Source organism: Primulina tabacum, chromosome 5, assembly GCF_025594145.1.
Source record: "Primulina tabacum isolate GXHZ01 chromosome 5, ASM2559414v2, whole genome shotgun sequence".
In the NCBI taxonomy this organism is placed as follows: Eukaryota; Viridiplantae; Streptophyta; class Magnoliopsida; order Lamiales; family Gesneriaceae; genus Primulina; species Primulina tabacum.
Window position 1 is genome coordinate 18,365,874 of NC_134554.1, and position 12,952 is coordinate 18,378,825.

The window sequence follows — 12,952 nt, forward strand, 5'->3', positions numbered from 1 at the left end:
AACATAATAAAATACACTCATTTCGTCATAAATATAAATAGCATATTTCATTTTTCATTGTTTCCAAATATATATTCAAGTTTTCCTTATTTAGTACTATTTTATTTATTTATTTTATGAGTCTACTCTCATAATTAAATACATTAACTACTTTCAACTAGGAATGACAACGAGCAGATCTGGGATAGATTAGGCCAAGCTCGAGATCAACCTTACTTCACGTTAGGTTCGCCCCCCATATCTAAAACTTGACAGATCTAATTAAGATTGAATCCGTTGAACCCACTTAAAATAAAATATTTTTTGGATTTTAATAGTTATACAATAAAAAAAATTTATAAATAATTAAAATTACATTCTAAAATTATATTAATAATATTTCGGAAAAAAAAATTATTGCAAGTTAAAATCTATTAATTTACATTCAACTCATAACAAAATAAAAATTATAATTATTTATTTTTTTAAACACATCATTAAAAAATAAATTTATTTTAATTCTCAAATATTATGAGTTAAAATTAGGGAATAATGGGACAATACTTGCGTGGGAATCCTTCTTCCCTCTCGTAGGGTTTCTTCCATCTTCTCAGATTTTTTGATTTGAGTGGTGCTGGTTTCTTGCTTTTTTCTTCGTGTCCCTTCTTGCGATGGATCCGGATGAAGTGATTCGATTGGTGGATGAATTGAAATTGTCTAGCGTGCATCTTCAAAAGGAAACCCTAAACCTTGATGATGGGAACTTACATATTGGTGCTAAACGCTTGGAACACTGCTTGGTGGCCAAAGTGCTCGCGCCTAAGTTGATCAATGTGGTTGCGTTTAAACAGCATATGCCGAGAATTCTCCAGGCCACCCGGTCGATCGAGATTCGACACTCTAGGGGATAACTTCTTTACCCTGGATTTCACAGCGGTCGCGGATCGTCGACGAGCTATTGTCGGGGGGCCTTGGAAATTTTTCAGAGATTTGGTTGTCTTTGCAGAACCTCGAGGGCTTCAAAATCATCACGATTTGAGGTTTGATCCTATCTCAATATGGGTCTAGTGCTATAACTTGCCCCTGATATTCATGCAAAGGGATGTATTACTTAAAGTTGGCAGCCTCATCGGAGAGGTGGAAGAGATCGATACACTTGACAATGGCTATGCCATAGGGAGGTATGCGCATATCAGAGCCCGTATTGATGTTACAAAACCTTTAAAAAAAGCCATCAGCGTGTCTGTCAATAAGGACTCGGAGAGTATTTTTGTCATCTTGGCCTATGAGTTCCTTCTTTTTGTTATAATTGTGGCTGCTTAGGTCACCTTTTTAAGGACTGCGAGGTGGCTCCGGCTGCGAATGGGAAGCTGGCTTATGGGGATTGGCTCCGGGCGACTAATTCTCGAGGAGGGGATAAAACAAGGAGATCATCTCCTGGGTTTAACCAGGATCATAGCTCTGCGAACCCGATTGGTACTCATCAGTCCCTGATCGAGGCTAGTAACTCTTCATCTGCTATGGTTAAGCACACTCCGATAACGATTTCTGTCCTTGGTGGTGACACTCTTGATAAATTGAAGGAGGACAAAGCATTACCTGCTACTCACAGTAAACTTTTTGCTTGCACCCAATGTCCCGGGCTCTCTCTCGAGCCCTCACCATCGTCAATTAATGTAGAATATCCTCAGCATCATATGGTGCCTATTGATGGGGCTGGCCAGCTCTTGTCTGATATGGAAGCTTCAGGTGTTGTAGGGTCCCATTGGCAGCACCAAAATAAGAAATTGAAAGGATGGAAACGTCATGCCCGGGATCATGGAGCATCTATCAATAATCGAGATAGTGGGATATTTGGTTAAGAAAATGAGTTGAGGCAGGTGGGCAATAGCCTTGGTAGAAAACGGGTGCTCGAAGAGGACACTAATCCTATTGATAGTATTCCAGCGGCGGTGGTTGCTAAGCAACCCCGCCGATATCCATGAGTTGCGTCGTTTGGAATGCTCGGGGGCTTGGGAACCAACAGGCATTTCAGGAATTACAGCGGCTTATCGCTTGAAAAGAACTCCTCCCTCATATTTCTTTGTGAAACAAAATTAAAAGACTTTAATTGCAAGCGTTGGAAAGTTGTTCTGGGTTTTTCTGGGTTATTTGTAGTTAATTGTGAGGTCAGAAGTGGATGATTGATTCTGTTGTGGAAGGAGCCTTTGAATGTCACAGTGCTTTCCTATTCTTCTGGGCATATTGATAGTATAGTGTGGCGTGGGGAGAAGAGATGGAGATTTACGGGCTTTTACGGCCACCCAGAGGCGAATAACATACATATCTCTTGGACGCTCCTGCATCATCTGAGTTGCATGCATGAATTGAACAGGTTACCGTGGAACAGTGGGTGGTGATTTTAATGAAATTTGCTTCGATACAGAAAAGCATGGGGGTAACCCACGACCCCTGGGGCAGACTAGGGCGTTCCGTGAGGTGCTTGATATTTCCAACCTCCAAGATCTCCATGCTGAGGGGGAATTCTTTACTTGGGTCAATCGTCGTGCTCATCCCAATGTTATCTTTGAAAGGATTGACAGATATGTGGCTACTTTTGAGTGGAGAATTCTTTACCCTGCTGCGAGGGTGCATAATCTGGAATTTTTTCACTCGGATCACCGACCGATTTTTATTGAGCTTGGAGGACCGCATCCCTCGCAAGCTCGGCCCTCGGCCTATATGAGATTCGAACCACATTGGGCCACAGAAGCAGACTGTTCAGATGTTATTATGAGGGGATAGAACAAGCAGAATACCTCTTGTCACTCCCTAATAGGCTGGTAAAGTGTTTGGAGCTCCTCAGGACTTGGGCAGGAGACAGGTTTCAAAAGTTGCCATTATAGATCAGAATCAAACGCAGGCAGCTGAATGCTTTGCGCACCAATGACCAGTGGGCACTAGCTGGGGATCGAATTGGGCAGTTGGAACGTGAGGTGGAGATGCTAGCTACTAAGGATGAGCTTTACTGGAAGCAGCACAGTCGGGTGAATTGGCTCTTCACACGGGGATTGGTGCTCTGACACCGGGAGTATGGCAGGAGATCGTTCAAAATTATTTCTCAGACTTGTTCTCCTCTAGTAACCCTTCGGAGGAAGACAGAGCACAGATTTTGAATCAGGTTTGCCCTATGGTTGATGATCGATTAAATTATGCCCTTCGTGCCCCTTTTACAGGAATTGAAGTTAGGAAGGCACTATTTGACATGCATCCAGATAAAGCGCCAGGGCCGGATGGAATGTTGGTGTTCTTTTTTCAGAAGTTCTGGGAAGTGATTGGGGAGGAGGTCACGATGGAGTGTTTGAATATTTTGAATGAAGGAGCCTCTCTTGAGGACTGGAATGCCACTATCGTTACTCTGATACTTAAGGTCGCGACTCCATTGACTATGAAGGACTATCGGCCTATCAGTTTGTGCAACGTTAGTTATAAAATTGTTGCTCGCGCTCTCACGAATAGATTGCGTCCCATGCTCAAACATATTGTGAATGAGTTTCAGAGTGCTTTTATCCCAGGCAGTCTGATCTCTGACAATATTATTTTGAGTTTTGAAACGCTGCATTAGATTAGAAGTAGAAAACAGGGACAAAAAGGCTATGCTGCTTTAAAACTTGATATGAGTAAGGCTTATGACAGAGTTGAGTGGTCTTTTCTTGAAGGCATTATGATCAGACTGGGCTTCTCTCGATGTTGGGTGGAGAAGGTTATGCGATGTGTCAGAATAGTCAAGTACTTTTCTCTCTGAATGGTGATCTGGTTGGGAACGTCGTTCCGAGTAGAGGACTGAGACAGGGAGACCCTCTTTATCCCTACTTATTCGTCTTATGCGCTCATGGTTTATCATCTGCTCTCATCTCACTTGAACAACAACGTCTGATTTCTGGGGTTCAGCTGGCTTCTTCCTGCCCTTCTCTTACTCATCTGTTCTTTGCTGATGACAGTATTTTGTTCTACAGAGCTACAATGGCGAACTGTTTGGTGGTGCAAAACTGTTTGTTATCATATGTGAAGGCTTCAGGGCAGCTTATTAATTTCGAAAAATCTTCCCTCTCCTTCAGCCCTGAATACTAATGCGCAGCTGGCTGAGAATATTAAGTCTGTGTTAGCTATCCCAGTGGTTCACGCCCACGCAGTGTATTTGGGCCTCCCGGCTGTGTCTATGCAGAGTAAGAAACTGCAATTCAGATATCTAGTGGAGAGAGTAGTGAAGAGAATACAAGGTTGGGGAAACAAAACTTTTTCGGTAGGGGGTAAGGAAACACTGATCAAATCGGTACTCCAGTCTATCCCTACTTATGCCATGTCCTGCTTTCGTATCCCCAAATCAGTGTGTGAAGAGATAGAACGTGAATGCTCTAATTTTTGGTGGGGAATGGACGCAGGGAAAAATCATATGCACTGGAAATCTTGGCAATCCTTGTGTAAATCGAAATGCACTGGGTGGCTTGGGGTTCAGACAGCTGGAGACTTTCAATCAGGCCCTATTAGCTAAACAGATTTGGCGTATTATCTCGGAACCTGATTCTTTGGTGGCCAGAGTCTTGAAAGGTCGGTATTTTCGCCATCAGGATATTATGGAAGCCGAAATGGGCATCAATCCTTCCTCCATCTGGAGAGCATTGATGTGGAGCCGTTCTTTACTTGCTAAAGGTTTGTGTTGGAAGGTGGGAGATGGGGCTCGTATTAATACGTTTGAGGATATTTGGCTTCCGGGTCCTAGAACCTGTCCAGTACCGATTCCTGACTACGCTTCATTCTCTAAAGTGAAGTCCCTCATGGTGCAAGGAAGATTGAACGTGCCTCTAATCCAACAGATTTTCTCATCACACTGTTGCTCAGAAAATCACCTCTATTCCCATCACTCTGACTAATAGAAAGGATGCGAGATTTTGGAAATATGACCAGAAAGGTAAATATACGGTACGGGATGGATATAAGGCTGCCCAAGGCCTCTATGATCAGCCTCTTCGTGCTCGGCCCCTTTCCAAAAGGATTGGTGGAAGTTCCTGTGGTCTTCATCGATCCCTCCTAAAGTGAGAATATTCTGGTGGAGAGTGCTTAATAATATTATCCCTACGGAACAAAATCTTCTTGCACATCATGTTCCCATTACTGGAAGGTGTCCTTTGTTTCAGTCTAACTGGGATACTTCCAGTCATGCCCTTTTCTCTTGCCCGGCTGTGAAATCTTGTTGGAAAAGTAGCTGGATTTGGTCATCTCTTAAGCAGCTTCGCCACTTGGATGTGTTTGATATATTTCTAGGGATGAATGAGAAGCTGAGTAAACCTGATTTCGAGTTATTTGTCATGCGCACTTGGGCCACTTGGAACGAGAGACTTCGCTTTCTTCATGATTGTCATGGCAAGGCTCGAGTTTTGGATGCTGACTGGTGTGAAAATCTGCTCCGGGATTACCGTGCTGCACGCGATTCAGTAACGAAGCGGCTCAAAGTCACCTTTGATCAGCTCTCCAAGCACTTGGTCTGCCCCATTAGCTCACCAATTTCGGTTGGATGTGGATGCAGCTTATAAAGAGGGATCTCCCAGTTGTGCAGTTGGTGGTGTGATTCGGACATCATGAGGGTCAACCGATTCTGGCTTTCAGAGAATTGATTGATAAGGTCCAATCTGTTACATTGGCCGAGCTTTTTGCCATCCAGGTCGGCTTGATTGTCGCAAGGAAGCACAACATTCAGATTCATCAAATCACCTCGGACTCTCTTCTTGTTGTGCAAGCAGTCACAAGGCCAGAATAGGATCTTAGTTATGTGGGCTCAATTGCTGCGAATATTAGCATTCTTATGGAGGCTCTCGAGAGCCCTCTTCTTACTCATGTTAGGAGATCGGCTAACCGGGTGGCTCACTCGGTTGATGCTTTTGCTTTTTCATCCTCCTCTCATTTTGTTTGGGAGCATGGATCTTTTCCTTTGTGGTTGATTAAACTCTTAATTGCGGACCTATCTTCATCTTAATAAATTACAAGGTTTCAGCTGTAAAAAAAATTAGGGATTAATGTATAGATTACTAAATAAATAAAAATTTAAAGAACCCGAATGGGACCTGCTTGATTGGGTCTAAACGAGTCTCATCGGGGTGAGTTTATTACGAGTTTTGGTTTAGACTCGGTCCATTACCATCTCTACTTCCTATAAATTTTTATCCTATTAAAATATTTATTAAATAAGAGTAAACTAAAAAGTTTCTTTCTAAATTTTAGTTTTTCAATAACTTTTTAAATTTATGTGGAAATACACGTAAACCTAAATATACGGGACGTATGAGATTCAATCAATATATCATCCCGTAGAGATGCAGTCAGTATATCTTTTGATGTATATTGAATAAACTTCATAGTAATATACAAACCACGTTATTTGACAAGACAAAGAATGATAACTCTATGCTAAACGAGCCCCGCATTTTGTAAACGACCTTCTATATCACATGTAAATTTAAGAGAATTTATGCTAAAAATACGAGCCCCACGTTTTATAAACGACCTTCTATATTACATGTAAATTTAAGATAATTTCTTTATAAATAAATTAAAAACTGATATATGAAGAAATTAAAAAAACGAGAGAAAAGAAATTGGAAAAGGACCAAAAACACAAGCTGGGTGAATTAATTCTGCATAAGTGGCCGGCTTTTTACATTACAGAATGGCTGTCGTTCCTCTAATCCCTAGGAAAAATTCTTAATTACGCACATTTTATGTTCTAACTACTTCTTAATTACGGCTACTTAGGACAGAAATATTTTATTAATTTATTGCTTAACCTATGATTAAAAGGTCGGTTGATTAACGAACCTCGTGCACCAATCATGTTATTTTTTATTTTAAAATTTTATGAGTTTATAATGAATTATTAAGTACTTGGTTATATTTTTAATTGCTTGATTCATTGCCTCTTCAAAAATTTAAATTGAATTTTTTTGTGGTTCGTGTCGGCAAGAGTTTTCAAAGAAGGTGGGGCCAGTCAAGAAAGGCAGCAAACAGCAAAACGTGGGTTGACAATTTCGTGGAAATATGAATACGCGTTTTTAACGCGTATTCACACGGTCAATGGGCTCTATAAATAGAGCTCCCCCTTCATTCTGAAATCATCTCTTCTTCGAGTTTTCTCTCATCTTATAAGCATTTGAGTGCTTAGTTCTATAATATTTGTGAGGTGTTTGTTCTCCTGTATTAAGAGAGTGTGTGTTCTCTTTGGAAACACAGTGAGTGAGCTGTATACCATAAAATATTATAGTGGAAATCTTTTCATCTTGCCCGTGGTTTTTACCCTAATAATTTTTTATGGGTTTTCCTCATAAATCTCGGTGTCCAGTTTATTCTTTATTTTCGGATTTTATTATCTCAAATTCCGCACGTGGGTGGTATCAGAGCCTTGGTTTAAAATTTCTTAAAATTCTGAGTATGCTATGTGGTTGCAGTCTAGACTGATCTTCCACATCAGAAAAGATTTTTTGAGATTTTTTATTTAAGGCGGGATTATTTTTTCAAGTCTACTAAAATTGTTATAGACATAATGGCGGGCATGTACGAGATAGCAAAATTCAATGGAAGCAATTTTATGCTGTGGAAAATAAAGATACAAGCAGTTTTAAGAAAGGAGAATTGCTTGACGGCTATTGGAGATAGACCGGTAGATATTGCGGATGATGGAAAGTGGAGTGAGATGAATGATAATGCTGTTGCCAATTTACACTTGGTCATAGCAGACAAAGTATTGTGAAGTATCTATGAGATAAAAACAACAAAAGTTATCTGGGATACACTGACAAAGATGTACGAGGTCAAGTCGCTACACAACATGATTTTCCTAAAGAGAAGGCTCTATACTCTTCGGATGGCAGAATCCTCATCGATGACCGACCATATCAACACACTAAATATCCTATTTGCCCAACTCACTTCCATGTGGCATAAAATAGGGAAAAATGAACGTGCGGAGCTTATACTTCAAAGTCTACCAGATTCATATGATCAACTAATCATCAACATTACCAACAATATTCTTATGGGCTTTCTAAAATTCGACGATGTCTTAACTGCGGTTCTCGGAGAAGAAAGCCGGCTCAAGAATAAGGAAGACATGTTGGTAACTTCGAAGCAGGCAGAGGCTTTACCGATGATAAGAGGAAGATTTATAGACCGTGACTCCAGTGGGAGCCAAAGACGAGGTAGATCAAAGTCGAGAAGTAAGAAGAAAAATATTTACTGCTTTAAATGTGGCGGTAAAGGGCACTTCAAGAAAGATTGTACGAGTATCGATAAAAGTTCTCAAGGAAATGTGGCCAGTACTTCAGGCAGTGGTGAAATATTATTCAGCGAAGCAGCAACTATTGCAGAAGGCAGACACAAATTTTGTGACACATGGATAATGGATTCAGGAGCGACGTGGCACATGACGTCTCGGAGAGAATGGTTTGATCATTATGAACCAGTCTCAGGAGGATCTGTATTCATGGGAAATGATCATGCCTTAGAAATCGCTGAGGTCGGTACTGTCAAAATTAAAATGTTTGATGGCACTATTCGCACCATACAGGAGGTACGGCATGTGAAAGGACTGACGAAAAATCTTTTGTCCTTGGGGCAATTGGATGACATCGGGTGCAAAACTCGTATCGAGAACGGGATCATAAAAATTGTGAAGGGAGCGCTTGTGGTTATGAAGGCGGAAAAGATTGCTGCAAATCTGTATGTACTTTTGGGAGAAACACACAAAGAAGCAGAACTAGCTGTTGCATTAATTGGTTCAGGAGAAGAATTAACAGTGTTATGGCATAGAAAGCTCGGGCATATGTCAGAACGGGGGTTGAAAATTCTCTCAGAACGGAAGCTGCTGCCGGGACTTACAAAAGTGCCACTACCCTTTTGTGAGCACTGTGTTACCAGTAAACAACACAGATTAAAGTTTGGCACTTCTACTGCCAGGAGCAAAAGCATATTGCAGCTGATTCATTCGGATGTTTGGCAAGCACCGGTTGTATTCCTAGGAGGAGCGAGATACTTTGTCTTGTTCATTGATGATTTTTCTAGGAGATGTTGGGTGTATCCAATCAAGAAGAAATCAGATGTTTTCCAGATCTTCAAAGATTTCAAAGCGCGGGTTGAACTTGATTCAGAAAATAAAATCAAGTGTCTGAGGACTGACAATGGAGGAGAATATACCAGTGACGAATTTGATGCATATTGTCAACATGAGGGCATCAAGAGACAATTCACGACGGCTTACACACCTCAATAGAATGGAGTGGCGGAGCGGATGAACATGACCTTGTTGGACAGAACAAGAGCTATGTTGAGGACTGCAGATCTAGAAAAGTCATTTTGGGTAGAAGCAGTCAAAACCGCTTGTTATATTATCAATCGTTCTCCTTCAGTGGCGATTGATCTGAAGACTCCGATGGAGATGTGGACCGAGAAGCCGACAGATTATTCTCATTTGCATACATTTGGAAGTCCTGTGTACGTTCTGTACAATGAGAAAGAAAGATCAAAGTTGGATTCGAAATCCAGAAAATGTATCTTCTTGGGTTATGCTGATGGAGTAAAGGGGTTTCGCTTGTGGGATCCTACTGTTCACAAGCTTGTCATCAGCAGGGATGTTATCTTCGAGGAAGATAAAGTAAAGGGAGACAAAGGCACATTGAATTCAGAAACTACTATATTTCAGGTGGAAAATAAGACAGACGAAGGTTAAGTTTCTTGTGAAGCAGTAACAGAGCACGAAGAACAAGAACATGTTGAGTCTGAGGTTTCCAATGTGAGGCAGTCAACTCGAGACAGAAGACCACAAGTTTGGCTTTCAGATTATGTCACTGAAAGAAATATTGCATATTGTCTATTATCAGAGGATGGTGAGCCATCAAGTTTCTACGAGGCTACTCAAAGCTCGGATGTATCCTTGTGGATGATAGCAATGCAAGAAGAATTGAAGGCATTAGACAAGAATAAAACTTGGGATCTTGTTACACTACCATGAGGGAGGAAAGCCATTGGAAACAGATGGGTCTATAAGATCAAGCGTGATGGCAATAACCAAGTGGAACGGTATTGTGCTAGGTTGGTGGTAAAAGGATATGCTCAGAAAGAAGGCATTGACTTCAATGAGATATTTTCTCCTGTGGTTCGGCTTACAACAGTCAGAGTAGTGTTGGTATTATGTGCGGTGTTTGACCTACATCTAGAACAGCTAGATGTGAAAATGGTATTTCTTCATGGAGATCTTGAAGAATAAATCTATATGCTCAAGCCAGAAGGTTTTGCGGAAAAAAAAAAAGAGAACTTGGTTTGCATGTTGAACAAATCTCTGTACGGTCTCAAACAGGCGCCGAGGTGTTGGTACAAGAGATTTGATTCATATATCATGAGCCTAGGATACAACAGACTAAGTGCAGACCCTTGTACATATTTCAAGAGGTCTGGTGATGATTATATCATTTTGCTGTTGTATGTGGACGACATGTTGGTAGCAGGCCCCAACAAAGATCAGGTCCAAGAATTGAAGGCACAGTTGGCTAGGAAATTTGATATGAAGGACTTGGGACCAACAAACAAGATTCTAGGGATGCAAGTTCACCGAGACAGAAGTAACAGAAAGATTTGGCTTTCCCAGAAAAATTATTTGAAGATAATCTTGCAACGCTTCAACATGCAAGATAGTAAGCCAATTTCGACCTCTCTTCTTGTTAACTTCAAGTTATTCTCCAAGATATGTCCTAGCAGTGAAACAGAGAAAATGGAGATGTCTCGAGTACCATATACATCAGCAGTGGGAAGTTTGATGTTCGCCATGATCTGTACAAGACCGGACATTGCTCAAGCAGTGGGAGCAGTTAGTCAGTATATGGCGAATTCTGAACGAGAGCATTGGAGCACTGTTAAGAGGATCCTTAGATACATTAAAGGTACCTCGAATGCTGCATTATGTTATGGAGGATCAGATTTTACACTCAGGGACTATGTCGATTCAGATTATGCAGGTGATCCTGATAAGAGGAAATCTACTACTGATTATGTGTTTACACTTGCGAAAGGAGCAGTAAGCTGGGTTTCAAAACTGTAGACAGTTGTGGCGTTAACTACAACAGAGGCAGAATACATGGCAGCTACTCAAGCTTGCAAGGAGGCAATATGGATCAAAATGTTATTGGAGGAGATCGGGCACAAACAAGAAAATGTTCCTTTGTTTTGTGACAATCAGAGTGCCTTGCACATTGCAAAGAATCCATCCTTTCATTCCCGGACGAAACACATTGGAGTACAATTTCACTTTGTGCGGGAAGTAGTAGAAGAAGGAAGCGTGGAAATGCAGAAGATCCATACGAATGATAACATAGCTGATTTTCTGACCAAGCCAGTAAACACTGATAAGTTTGCGTGGTGTGGATCCTCAAGTGGTCTAGAGAAAACGTAAGCAGCAGGGAATGGCAAGATTGAAAGGATGTGTGGAGATGTGTTTGATTCTCAATCAAATCTCCAAGTGAGAGAAATGTCGGCAAGAGTTTTCAAAGAAGGTGGGGCCAATCAAGAAAGGCAGCAGGCAGCAAAACGTGGGTTGGCAATTTCGTGGAAATATGAATACGCGTATTCACACGCTCAAGGGGCTCTATAAAAAGAGCTCCCTCCTTCATTCTGAAATCATCCTTTCTTCGAGTTTTCTCTCATCTTATAAGCATTTGAGTGCTTAGTTCTATAATATTTGTGGTTTATTCTCCTGTATTAAGAGAGTGTGTGTTTACTTTGGAAACACAGTGAGTGAGTTGTATACCATAAAATATTATAGTGGAAATCTTTTCATCTTGCCCGTCATTTTTACCCTAATAATTTTTTAGGGGTTTTCCACGTAATTCTCGGTGTCCAGTTTATTCTTTATTTTCGGATTTTATTATCTCAAATTCCGCACGTGTGACCAACAGTTTGCTTGGTAATTATTAAGTGTTTGTTCAAGAAATTCGTTAAATTTGGCGTCTGAGTTGTTCACAACCGTGGAGGATTGAATCGATGTTTAGTTTTAAAATTTGAGAGTAAATTCTTCTCAAATAATTTTTTAGCATAAATTACAATTTTATCATTTAAAATGATATATTTTAATTCTTGTAACTTGTCAAAATCTGATTTTTATATACTATTTTTGATAATTTTTGTTTTGTCATCGAAGCCACTAAACCAATCGGGTATTGTTTATTTTGTACTGATGCTCTCCTATAACTCATATGATAAAAATAAACTTATGTTACACACATTAAAATCTATTAAGCAAAAGCAAAGTGAAAAATAAAACAAAAATAACGATTAATATTTCAAAATGAGAGGACATATTTCTTGCTTTCATTTATTTTTTCTTATGTAGATATTAATGTATGCGTTGGGATCAGATCAGAGTTTAGGAGAGTATGTGAATAAACTCTTTAAAAAAAACTTTGAACCGTCCTAACAATTTTTAAGCTATTAAGAAATATTTTTGAAAGACTCGATTTGCTGCAATAATCCAATTTGACTAGTGATCAACTATATTTGACTAGTTTAAAAAAGAAACAAACTTGAAATATGATTTGCAACAATATAAAGAGCATAATGAAATAACACAAATATTTTTATTGTTGTTCAAAAATAAAACTCATACGACATCATTTTTTTCACTTAGGAAAGTTTCCACTGAGATACTTTGGTTTTTATGATGTTTTGTAACAACCAACTTCAATTAGGACTTATCAGTGCCTAGATTGAAATTCTTAATCATCATTTATAAATCTGGATGTTTAAGAATTCTCGGTTCATCAGACAACAACTTTTTCTTAAGTGGAAGAAGATGTGACATAAGAATTGATAATCTCCAAACATCCCTAAAATATTGTGTCTTATTTATTTATGCCTTATATCTTCGTCTGTTTCATTCTCATTATCTATCCGCTTTGTTAAA

At 39.9% G+C, this 12,952-nt stretch overlaps 1 protein-coding gene across 1 annotated transcript; it reads left to right on the forward strand.

Annotated features, from left to right (window-relative positions):
* Positions 1-1,071: 1,071 nt before the first annotated feature.
* On the forward strand, positions 1,072-5,549 carry LOC142544216 (uncharacterized). The gene is made up of 10 exons (XM_075651275.1): positions 1,072-1,243; positions 1,303-1,728; positions 2,354-2,607; positions 2,913-3,005; positions 3,059-3,439; positions 3,584-3,747; positions 4,030-4,291; positions 4,401-4,796; positions 4,858-5,051; positions 5,138-5,549. Exons 1-10 carry the CDS (start codon positions 1,072-1,074, stop codon positions 5,547-5,549), a joined length of 2,754 nt encoding a protein of 917 aa, XP_075507390.1.
* The last annotated feature ends 7,403 nt before the right edge of the window (positions 5,550-12,952 follow it).